General features: G+C 42.1%; 1 protein-coding gene across 1 annotated transcript in view; it reads left to right on the forward strand.

Annotated features, from left to right (window-relative positions):
* PTPRR (protein tyrosine phosphatase receptor type R) overlaps positions 1-13,203 on the forward strand; it is a 222,690-nt gene that overhangs the window by 133,086 nt on the left and 76,401 nt on the right. The window contains exon 6 of the mRNA XM_016198918.2: positions 2,365-2,627. Coding sequence (XP_016054404.2) covers positions 2,365-2,627 — 263 coding nt within the window. The remainder of the gene's footprint in view (positions 1-2,364; positions 2,628-13,203) is intronic.

Below are 13,203 nucleotides of genomic sequence, written 5' to 3' on the forward strand. Positions count from 1 at the left end.
ATTCAAACGACAAGCTCTAAAAGTAAAGTCAAAAATATTGACTTGCCACTGCTATGGTGAGCTGTTAGGTCAAATTTTCAAACGAAGTGCATTCACACAGAGACATATGCATAAGCTTTATTCTGGACCTCCAGCCGTGCAGAGGAAAATCCCTGACACACTTTCCCAGAGGTTTCGGCAAAGAGGCTGGGAGAAAGGATGTGGGATTTACAAGAACAGGAGAGAGGAGTGATCACAAGCATAAGTCAGGAAACCTGGATTCTAGGCCTTATTTCTAACTGTCCATAAATTATTAAACCACTTTGGGTTTACATGTAAAATGAGATCATACCAGGTGATTTTTAAGATCCCTTTTCCCAGATTTCTCAGCAGCGGTATTGTTGACATCTTGGACTGGATAGATAATTTGTTGTCGAGACAGGATCTGTCCTGTGCATTGTAGGGTATTTAGCAGCATTCCTACCATCTGCCCACTAGATGCCAACAGCACCCCCCACACACTCCAGGATGACAACCAAAAAACACCTCCAGATATTGCCAGATGCCCCTAGAAGAGCAAAGTTCCTGCTGGCTGAGAACCAATGCCTTTTAGCTTCCTTCCACGACAAATGCCTCATTGCAACATAGTAAAGCCCTCAGTTTTTTCCACAGTTTTTCCAGACAGCCTAATCTCTCTCTTGGGTATTTTTAAACAGTGTCTTATAAGCATTACACACTCTCCAAGTTCTGCTTTTCCCTAATTACAGATGTAGCAATCAGTTTGTACACATACTAGATAGTGACGGATTAAAGTTGACCTCTAACCAGAGAGGAAGTAAACATACAACTGTAAAACACGTGACAAAGGTTCCTCATCAAGAACATAAGCTTGTGAATGGTAAAGAAGGCTTGTTTCACCTGAGTGGAATCATAAAAGTGATCTGTCATGAACAATTGTGAAGGCCAGCATCTCCTTGGCTTTCTGTGAATGGTACAGAAGGACATTGGACTAGAGCTTGTTTCACATGAATCATAAAAGTGACCTGTCATGAACTGTTGTGAAGGACAACATTTCCTTGGCTTTCTCATTTTCATTTTTGAACTGTGCTTCTCCAAACCCCAAATGTAAACAAGCAAACGAATGTTCTGATATACAGGGTGTCCTCCCAAAATGTGTACACAATTGAACAGCTGATAGCTCAATTGATATTTCTTTTCAGATTTAGCCCACTGGAATTAAAAATGGTATTCAAAGTGTGTATATATTTTGGGGGGACAGCCTGTATATATTATATTTAAATGGCAAGAACTTAGAATATAGAATATGTGCATTATCTTCTATTTATATTTTTCTGTATATGAACAGATATATTTGTTTCTGTTCTCATTCAGGAAATAACTTGCTTGCAAATAAGCAAAAACACAAAAACAAAAAACTATCCCATCTTAAATTTTATTACCTCATCCTTCAGTAGCTATGTGTTTAACTTAAGACATATGTATCACCTTTCTCAGAAAACTGGAAAAAGATTATTTAAATAGAAATAAATAAGTAAATTTTAAGAGAAGAGAAAAAAGGACCTATAAAAAGGGAAGCCTGAGGACAGGAAAGACAAACTCTACCCACCTCACAATATGGTCCAGTGGAGGGTCTCAGCAAAGTCAGTCCTATTCTTTTAAAAGTTTGAAAGTGAAGATCCTATCACTTCTGAATTATATTAGCCAATCTAGAAAGAGCTCTCACAATGGAGGAAAGTGGTACTTTTTTTTTCCTACATGCTTTAAAAATTAAAAGGGAGAAAGAGTAAGAAAAAATATTCTGGCTGTCCAAATTATTCTTTGATAGATGCCCTAAATTTAATTATTTCAAGTATTTACTAGATACTCAAGTTAACATATGACTAATGCAGATATTTGCAGTATAAAAAAATTATGGTTTATATCATAACTATTCTTTTGTGATGTTTTGCAAGACTTTCTTCTTACAGCTTGTGTTGGATGCAGATCTGTTTCCGTAAATGTCGTAAGCCCTTATTTCATTGTTATTCCTTATAAGCCTTCCATTTCAGCCATTTTAATTATGAGCTTACTGACATCTGGCAATTTTATAAAATTAGCCAAATTTGCTTTTAATAATATTTGGGGAATAAATTTATGTGCATATATATTTAATATGTTTGTGCACCATATTTAGAAGTACTAAATATATTCTTTGGAGAAAAGTCTCAGTACCCTAAAACTGGTAACCATCTTAGTAGTCTTTGCTTACTCGCATCATCATTAAACCTTTACTCTGGTTTTCTTCTAGGTTGGGGTGGAAGAGATCATACTTTGCTGTTGAGTGTGAAAAAATGTGACAGGAGCCCTTTATATCTCCTTCTGTAGATTCTTTACAAATTAAAAGAAAAGTTTCAGCTGTCTCTGAGACAAGATAAAGAGAAACAGCAGGAGATCCACCTGTCACCCCTCGCGTTACAGCCGGCACAGTCTGAGGCTAAGCCAGTCAACAGCATGGTCCAGCCTGAGCAGGCGCCCAAGGTGCTGAGTGTGGTCGTGGACCCTCAAGGTCGATACGCTCCTGAGATCAAAGCTTCCACCTCTGTCTGCCCTTCTCCTTTCAAAATGAAACCCATAGGACTTCAAGAGAGGTAAGAGCTTTTTCTGTGTCCCCCACCCGTTGATTTTTTTAAAGTATTCACCAACTAAAAAGGATAGAACTAGAGATGACTGGCATATAGGTAGAATCACTCACCGCCAAATGGACACCAGAAGGAAATAGTCTTTCTCGTCTCCCAAAGAATCTAGTTGTGTTACACAAACTATTTTAGTCACATCTGATTTTGTTAAACTGGTATAGACCCAAGCCAAGGTCATCTTCAACTACAGGACAGCTTCTATAATCATGAATTGAGTGCTTTCTGAGGGCCACTGACCTATCCTGTTTGTCATCAAAACTCTGGTAGATAGAAGGACTGCCAATGAACTGTGGGTGTTTCCTGCTGAAGTACATCTTGTTTGGAATAAGGCAGAAGGAGTTTATGCCACAAATTAACTTTTTATAAAGATTTCTCTCTGCTGCCTTTAAGCAGAACAGACACTATCTCAAGATTCATACATTATTTTTGTTACCCTACCTGCCTTGGTGATGTTCTTAAACTGATACATTCCCATTGAAAGCACATCCAGTGTATGAAAACTAGGATATGCAAAATATATAAGTGAGGAGCTAATTCTTTGTTTCCTCAAAATATTAAGTAATGCTTTCCCATGCCACTTCTTAAAATAGGAAGATTTATGATTATATTAAAATATGATTTATATTACATTCAACATTGCACATCAGAGTAGTGGAGGAACTACAGAGTTTTCAAGATACACTCCCAGGTTCATCCTCTTATTTTCCTGTATTTCCATTTTCTATCACTCTCCCATTTTGTTGCCTTAAGTTTCTAGATCACATATATAAACTTGATTGTATTTTCCATTGCACACACACACACACACACACACCACTTCCCTTCAGAAAATATAGTTTGTGGCTTTAAGAACAGCAGAAGACTGAGTTGGCCATTCACATTTCTTTGAAAGAATTGTCAAAGAGCAAGGAATGAATTGAAAAGACAGGGCTTGGCTGCCTTGAGCTCCAAAGTCCTTAAAGGGAAAACACTTTGACTTCACAACAGAAAGAAAATGAAGAGCAATCAAACCATTCTTTCTACTTCCTCCCCAGCAAATATTTGATGGTTTCCTGATGGATCCCAGTCCCATTCCCTTGCCCGAATACCACTAAATTGCCCTCTGGGCAGCAGTATGGAAAGGTGGACAGGCTGGAACTTTTTCCTGAAGCTAACCAGGAGTCAGGAGAACTGGAATTGAGACCCCGCTCTACCATTTCTGGATTGAGTGGCCTCATGAGCCATTCATCTATCTGGGCCTCGCTTTCTTCTTCTGTAATATGAAGGGCTTAAACATGACTTCACTTCCTTCAGGTTCTTCTACTCATGTTATGTAAATGAGTTTTCACACTTAAGTTTTCTTCAAAGAGAAACCTTGAAGCAGGCATCTGAGCATTGGTGGTGTGACACCCAAAGGTAAGGTGGCAGAAAAGATCTGTTCAGATGCAACCTATAAGGAGAGGAGGTCTTTCTAGGGATGATTTAAAGATGATAATAAAACTGACTAAGAGTCAGGCTAATTTTTATCATCATGTACCACCAATTCTAAGCTAGGTCAGTAATTAAATCTTCTGTGGAGTACCTATTCCCAGCATTCTGCCCTTTGTGGGCCACTGCCCGGCATGTTTGAATTTCAAGGAGCATAAGGTTAAATATCCATTTATCCATTTAAATGAAGTGAATGTTTGATCAAGGAGAGAACAGGCACTGTGTCTTACTCATTTTTGTGGTCCATGTGGGGGACTCTAGCAGAGCAAGTGTTTAACCAGTAATTTAATGGATTCCCAGCCCCTGCGTCTACAAACTCCCCTGCAACACCACCTATCGACTCCCACTTCCTTCCCACCTCAAACAGAAGAAAGCTCTTCTGCCCACAGAAGCTCCAGGTCATTCCCTCCTGATCATCATAACGGATTTCACCACCTTCCCCCTCCACTTTCAACTCTGCCATCTTTGCTAACTATCCCCCAGCACATAAAAGGGTTCTCTTTTGTATCAAAGAAGCTCCCTTAACCCAAACCCTCCTCTGGTTCTTGTCTTTCCCTCCTTTCCCAGATGTGTCTTAACTGGACAGAGTGTATTTGTTGCTTTACTGGTCTTCAAACTTCCATCCTCACTATTTCTCTTGCATATGCTTTCCGATGGACTAACCACAAAGCGCGTTTCATTTTCACATCTAGTTCCAATGCCTACTTCTGTTTTAAACTCTCTCTTCCTTACGCCTCCAAGACATTATTTTTTTGGTACTTGGTGGCTATCTTTAAGGCTCCCACACAAACCCCTTTCTCCTCTTAACTTCAGAGTTAGCTTCATCAAAGAGGTAGATTGAGCTGGAGATATTCTTTAGGAATCATTCATGTCAAAGATAGTAAGAGAAGAAGTGGTTGTGGTTGGCTTACCCAGTGGGGAGAGAAGAGGTGTAAAGGCGAGGCATGGAGGGAGGAATAGGAAAGGACTATGCAGAGGGAAATTGAAGCATCACTTTCTCCTGGAAGCCATTCCAAGCTTCCTCTACCTCGTTCCCCTTCTTTCTCTAGCCCACCTTACACTGATTCAGCTCTTTCCTCTGCCCTAGTCCCATAACCCTGTGTGCATACAGTATTTAAGACTTCTCAGGTGTGGGTAATGTTTTCATTTAGTAATGTCTTACTTCTTGCATTCTAAGCTTCTTGAGGACACATACGTGATTTAATTGTTTCTTAGTCTCTTACATATGGAACATAATTCCTGAAAAGCAAGAGCTCCTGGAAATAAATGTTTGGATGGATGGATGGATGGATGGATGGATGGATGGATGGATGGATGGATGGATGGATGGATATTATAATGAACAATCCTCAGGTCACCTTCCAGTAGTGGTAGGGAAACACTTTGCTTATTCCATCATCCTTTCCTCAGCTAGTCTTACCCCATTTTCTACCATAATTTCCTGCCAAGATGGTGTAGTGACACATTTTAAGAATGACAAAATATGCCCAGCCAGGTGTGGCTCAGCAGTTAAGTGTTGACCTAGGATCTAAGCATTCGGGGTTCGATTCCTGGTCAGGGCACTTGCCTGGGTTGTGGGTTCGATCCCCAGTCGGGGTGTGCAGGAGGCATCCGATCAATACTCTCTCATCATTTATGTTTCTCTCTCTCTCCCTCTCTTTTCCTCTCTCTGTAATTAATAGAAGATATATTAAAAAAAAAAAAAAAAAAAAATATGAAGGATGTGTAGTGTTCCATGGAGTCAGAAAACTTTTATGAGAGTTTTAAGCCTTAAAGCTAAATTTATGCTTATGTACCTTAAAAAATAGTTTTTTGTGTTTTACAATCCCTCACCTGCTGATCCTGGAGTGGAATATTAATTCTCTGTTCATTGCATGAAAGTCTGGCTTCATTAAAATCACCATGAGACCGTAAAGGCTACATTTTGAGTCACTTGTCTCAAAGTCTTTTGGGTCATGCCAAATAAATATCTCATCCCTGATGGGGGAGAATCTATTTCTCTAACATTATTAACAATAAAGCAAAATTTTAAATAAAAAAATAGTTAAAAAATTTTAGCTAGTACCAAGTATATACCCTGAAAATGATGAAGATTAAAGAATCATAAAGTGAGAGACATAGCAGTTTCCTCTTTTTTTCTCCCTAATTCCAACTTGTCACCAAATCACACTGATTCTTGCTCTTCGGATTTTCTCATTACTGATTCTCTCTTTTTGTAACCACCACCCTGGACCAACATCTCATTATTTCATATTTGAATTGTGGTGTCTTATGATCATAAAAGTGATACCAGTGCTTTATATGTGCTTTATATTTCGCATACATTATTTTATTTCACCTCATCTGCCTGCCCTAAATCTCTTCTCTCCCTCAGTTCATACCTTGCACTCTTCTGATTTATCTTTCTATAACAATACTTGCATTGTTACTCTGCTGTGTAAAAATCCTCATAGCCCCCCTTTGCCTACAGAAGTCCCCTACGGCCTGGCCCTGATCATACCCTCCAGACCTGCTGGCCACTGTGCCCCGAAAGTAAACCTTCCATTCCTTCTGCTCCCTCCGCCCAGCGTGCTGGGTTCCTGTCCACATGTGCATCTTTGTTCTCCTGGCCCCTCTTAATTCCAACTTCTCTCTCTAGTCTCTAAATCTCAACATGAAATTTACCTTTGGCCATCAGCACGACACCTGTCAGTGCCCACAGTGATTTTAACACCTCTGAATCCTCACATGTTCCACTCTTCGAACAGTGATTTTAGTTAAAGAATATTTAGAAAGAAACTGAAACTGGGTTTTGAGTTGTGTGACCTGTCCCTTCACCAGCTTGTGAGACTCTTAAGGTCAGGGATAGTCTCAAGATATTCTTGTGCCTCCCATGATTCCTGTAATCTTGGTACACAGCAAATGCTTGAAAGTGTTACATTGTTAATTTATTCATTCATTCACCGGATCATGTTCCTTTACATCTTGGCATCTCATCTATTTCTCAAGCAACTTCCACAAGAACAAAGAGCCCAATGATAAACCACAGAGCTGAGTCTCTGGGCTAATATGACTTCTGATATTAGGTTAAGTCCTTAGTCTTCCCAAACTACAAAATAAGTATGGTAATATCTGTTTTACCTTTTTTTTAAAAAGCATACCATGAAATCAACAATTAATATAAATGGCCTGGTGCCTTTGAGAAAGAAAGAAAAATCGAAAGTTCTTTTTGGAGTTTTTTCCTGGTCCCATCCCTAGGTCAGTTCTACTGGTGAGCTCAGGAAAACTGAAACTTTTTTTTTAATTGAATCGATACAGTTGAACCTGCCATTTGAAATCATAAATATTTTTTAAACTGTTAAATGCTTATATTTTTCTCACCCTATTTATAAATATGTATCTGTAAATTGGCCATCTAATGTTATTTAGCAACTCTCAGTATCGAATTAAACCTATCTTCATCTAAGGAATGAATTCATTTCCTGTGGTGAGTCCCTGAGTTGGGGAGATAAGTGCAGATGCCTGTGTATAATCACCTGTAATGAGGAGAATGCCTCCTGCCTGGCACAGCATGAGGCCATAGCTCCTGGCCCCTCTTCTTTGTTCCACCCTGTCCTCCTCAAATTCCCTGCTTGTCACCCCCAAGGAAATGATACAAGCCAGGTTCCAAATGCCCAGTAAGCAGAGATCACAGTGAGACCCCTGAATGATACATTTCAGAGAACTTCTAAACAGGAGTTTCTGCCGATTTTCCCTTTAGGCTACTGTATGATTAATAGCCGATTTTATGGAAAGGAAATCAGCAGGCAAACGAGTTGATTCACATTAAATCCTGATTTTTTCTCATTCAATTTTCCTTTCAGAAGTAAAAAGCGAACAGGGACAAGATAACTAACTGTCCAGATAGGAAGGGTGGACTTGTGTAGCACCGAACTCTCACTCCTGGCTTATGTTTTCCTCGGTGATCAGTCAGTGCACCAGAAGGAATGTGGCATTAATGGACTGGTTTTCTTTCTACCACAATAAGGCCTCCTCAGGCCCCAGGGGTCACTGAGACCTAAGAAATAAACGTTCTCTAACTTCTTAAGCTATTTATCTTGGTATCTGTTCACAAATCCCGTGCAAAGGATGATATAGCACCCAGCTATGCGATTTTAAAGGTTTCTTTAGGGGTTGCAACCTGGCTGAGCCTGGGAGATGCCGCTCAGAGCTAGAGAGATGTCTGCAGTGATGGGAGTAATGAAAACTCAGTGGCCAAGAAAATGCTGAGTGTTCTACACCTAAACACTAGGCCTTGTTTATGATCACTTCCTCTGGGCCAGGGCGCATGTCCTGGCTTCTGCCCCTGCTTTCCCCAGCAGAGAAACATTTCAATGCTCAGAAATTGGAACTTAAAGGATACTTCACTGCTCCTCAATTGATCTCCCTTTAGGAGATTTCTTTTAAGGAAAGGAGAGAATATAGAATGGATACAACCGAATAGCTAGGTGCAAAGTATACAAAAGTACTCTGGAAATGAAAATCTGTATTCATGAAATAGGCCCATCAATGAAAATGGATCCAACTCCCTCAGTTTCTTGAGACCCAGACTCTTCTCTCTTGGGCCTTAGGAGAGGTTCCTGAGAGCATAGCCTGACAAGGATTCTTGTCCGCGTGAGTTATTGAGCGGATGCTCTCAGGAGAGCCCAAAGGAAAGTAGGGGATGCAGATAAAGGAGAAGCCAAGCAAAGAGGTAGTTTCAGCTGACATCTGGCCCAAGCCTGCTCTCACAGGGAGAGCCAGAGCAGGAGTGGCACCTCATGAACAAGTGCTCCACCTTAGGGCACATGGACTGAGCCTCTGGGCCCTTATGTCAGTCAACCACTGACTTCAGGCCATCCTGGGGATGGTGGAGGCATAACTTCCGAGGCATCTCCCGTCAAGGCCACTCCCAGCAGCTGAGGGCAGTTCCCGAGAAGTGGCAGGTGTGTGCCATTCACAGCCAATACTCGCAGCCTCGGGGGAGAGGAGATATAGGCACAGCCTGGTAAAGGTGACCTGGGTGGGGCACCAGCAGCATCACTACACTTGCCAAAGGTTACAACGCTAGTTGCAGCAGAGCTAAGTTTATACTCCAGGTTTCCTCGATCATTTTTTTCAATAACAGTTTGCCTTTAATATTAATCTGTATTAGTTTCAGGTGCACAGCACAGTGGTTAGGCAAGCGTGTACTTTACAAAGTGTTCCCCTGATATTTCAAGTATCCACCTGGCCCCATACATAGTTATCACAGTGTTACTGACTGTATTCCCTATGCGGTACTGTGTATTCCTGTGACTGTTCTGTAACTACCAATCTGTGCTTCTTAGTCCCTTCACCTTTCCCCTGATCTTTCCAGGCTGTCATACTCCGCCACACAGCCTCCTTCAGATAAACACCATTTGTTCTAGTGGAACCTGTGACCCAGTACCACCGAACAATCTGTCCTCCATGACTCATTTTCTCTGCTTGACCATATGGGGATCATATAGATAACAAACAGCCATTTACAAGTCAACTCTAACTTAACATCAATAAAAATAACAACTCAGTAAGATTGTCCCTTTCCATGTGTCGACCCTTCTCATTTAACCCTCACAAGGGACTTATCATTAGCATCCCCTCCTTATAGTAAGGAAAGTAATGCTCAGAGTTTAAGTCACTGCCTGAGTAACCTAAGTAATAAGTTACGGCGGGGGGGGGGGGGTGAGAGTGACAAATAGAATTTGAACCCAAGCAGCCTGGTTCCAGAGGCTGTGCTCTCTGGGGGTGAGGGGAGCACATATATTTCATATTCTTTGGGAAATAAGTAAAAACTAGATTACAAACCAATGTCTTTAATAAGTAGGTATATCATAGCGTGTCACACTGTTATTTGTCTTAGCACATGTCATGCTTGTCTTTCAGGATGCTTTTCAGATTCTAAGTCAATTAAAATTCAATTTCGTGCAGTAGATTCAAAACGCTCAAGGTGGATAACCATTTCATTGCCAGTCCAGAAGCTCAGCGTCAGTCTCAGGTTTTCTCCCATCGGTGTGTCCCCATTCTGGAGGTCCAGGGGTGGCCCAATGGAGAGGGCCAGGATGATGGCAGACATGACTATAGAAAGGAAGCCAAAGCGAGAGGGAGGCATGAGGCGGTAATCCAGAAAAGTCAAGCCAAAAACTGTTCTCCGGGGATCTGGCAGGGAGGGCCCTCTGTTATTCAGACTGTGTGCGCAGTGACTGAGCTCGGCTGGCTGTGTGCGGCGGGCAGTGGACGCGGGGGGCGCAGGCTCCTGCAGTGGGAAGAGAGGGCCCAACCACAGAAGCCGACGCACTGACCACGGACCTACCGTATGCCTCCCACGGCGCTAATGTCACCTCATTCGCCCTTCACAGCACCCCGAGAGGCAGTGCCGTTTCTATGCCCTTCTTGCAGGTGAGCTGACGGAGACAGATTGAGTAACGTGTTCGGCATCACAAAGGAATAAAGATAGAGTTGGAGATTCAAATCTGGACAGTGTGGCTACGAAATCTGCACATAACCACTCTGTTCTACTTCCTCCTCGATGACACAGATGATAAAACTTTTAAGCTTCTCTTACTTTTTTGATCATCTCCTTACAAAAGACTTTCGTGGGGACGCCTGGCGTTGGGGAGGTATTGGAAACATGCACAAGCCCTTCACTAACGGCGGTCGCCACGCCGTTTCTCTCTTTATTGGTGGGATAGACACAATCGCCCTCTTATGTAGGCGGGTTGGAGTTCTGGAGGCTTAGGAAAACACTTTAAAGGGTTCTTTATTAAAAACAACGGCACTGGGATTAAGAAAATGGAGGCAAACATTTTGAAATCTGCCTCAAGATTAATGACAAGATGTGAGAGAAAAGGTAATAGAATGAAAGAAATGACAGCGGACACAACCCAAAGAGGGCAGAACAGATGCCAAAATATATTTTTAAGGAATTGAGAGCAGTAAGGTTCTTCCTAAAAAGGTAAAAATAGTCCCTCACTTGTTGCCAAGCACTGCCCTGGCTTCTCTTCAAGCTGAAGTGCTTGAGCCCCTGTGGCTGATGAAGCCCCTGAAGTGTAGCTATGAAAGTGGCTCTAACGGTAACCTCCCCACCTTTCTTCTTCTCCACTCGTGGCCCCTGGCAGAATATAGGAGTGAGGCCCATTGGTCCTCTTTCTGCTGTATCTCCCACCGGACCACCCATCACACAGGCTGCTGCACCCTGAGATTCATGCAGAAAGGACTTCTCAGCACACCCATCCTTCAGTGCTCGCTGCCTTGAGCCTGATCCCGGACTCTGGCTTCCTGCTTTCCTAGGTGGTTTCCATTTCCACTCCCACTGAGGGACAGAACCCAGTGACCCTCTTGAACTCTTACAGCCAGCCTGTAGGGTGTGACCTGCTTTTAGAGACAGTCATGCTGGCCTTCCCCAGCTGCGCAGCATTGGCGTTTCCATAACGTTCTCCTTGTCCTGACCCTAAACCAGAGGCGGCTGGGGTATAATTTTAGAGGTTCGTGTTTGCAGATTCCTCTGCCCATGATCACATTAGAGCTTCTCCGTGAAGAGTACTAACTGCTGTGTTTTCTAGAATGAGATTTTAAGTCTTAGCAAGGGACCACGTTCTCGATCTTGAGGTACAAGTTGACAGAATTAGGTGAAATGGCCTTTTTTTGTCAAAGCATTTTATTCAGGGCAGGTGCAGACAATTCCCAGAGTACCTCTGCTTCTTTTCCGAGAGAGAGCAGCTCGGAATCTTAGCTGCTGTGTCAGGAGACTTCACCTCGCAGGCAGAGACGGCTGTCTTTGTAGCTATTTGAAATGTGTCATAAGATTACAGCTCAGGGACCCATTATGATTCTTTGGACTTCTTGAACGTGGTTCTCCTATGACATGAGGCATCACCCTGTTCTCATCAGATTTCCCCAGCTATGGATATATGACCTCTATAGCAAAACGGAAAAATCAGCAATCACCCAGGGCGGGTGACGCTGGCAAAACTGTTATTTTTTCAACTGATGGGTTTGTTTATTGGTGGTGGTTTTTTGTTGTGGGTTTTGTTTTGTTTTTTTACCTGTAAGTCTGTCATCAGTGTTAAAGTATCATTTCCATTTAGCAATGATAAATGATTATCTGGGTGTGATAGAGCAAGGGGTCCCAAAGCTCTGTTCTCAGATAGGATCGGCGCCAGCCTAGATGAAGCCTGATTGTATGTAGTATGTGGAAATAGTGTCCTCTAGTGGACGACTGCATGTTGAAGCAATTATTAGCTAGTCTCCTCCAGGGAACAGGAAAGAGGAAGCAGGATCTTGTTTTTGTAAAAGAACAAAAAAATCTATCATGACCTCAGTGTCCTCTCAGACAGGTGAGGTATAATCTCTTTTGGCAGATACTTTAGAAAAGGTCTTGGGGTAGTGATGAAAGAGCTGTAACTTAAGAAATAACAAATAGGTGTGAGCACTTTCAAATATGATGTGCTTCCTTAGCAATGCTTAGCATCCAGTCGTTTTCGTTTCTCATTTCATCCACAAGTAATTTTAAGGACCATGAGTCAAATGAGATGATTATTGCCTAATATGTCTCATAACATATAAATCCTCTTACATAAGAGCCTATTATTTTTCTAAATCAGAGATTTAAATACGAGCCTCAATAATTCTTCCCTTTCCAGGCCCCCTCATGCTGCCTGACTGATATTTTTATTTCTTTTCCCAACATAGTGGTGACTAGTGCACAATACCTGACGCATGCTATATGTTTCCTTAATATTTGTTAGATCTCATATGGAAAAAGGAACAAGTCCTTCAAATTAGGTTAATATGGAAAGAAATACTTAAAAAAAAAAAGACCTCCATCATCTCCCCACTGCCCTGCGGGCAGGGGCCTGGCTGCGTTGGCCAGCAGGAGGGGGCGTGAGCCCCTCTCGCATCGCAAGCCCTGCTTCCCAAGCCGCACCGCAGGGCGCTGGGGGCGCTGACCGAGACCCTCATCCCCTGCTGCCTGTGTGAGCCCCTGAATGATTGGTTTTAGTCTTGTTATGCTTCATTTCCTGCTGAATTTTGGCTCCAAAGT

The sequence above is a fragment of the Miniopterus natalensis genome, chromosome 2, assembly GCF_054644295.1.
Source record: "Miniopterus natalensis isolate mMinNat1 chromosome 2, mMinNat1.hap1, whole genome shotgun sequence".
Classification (NCBI taxonomy): domain Eukaryota; kingdom Metazoa; phylum Chordata; class Mammalia; order Chiroptera; family Miniopteridae; genus Miniopterus; species Miniopterus natalensis.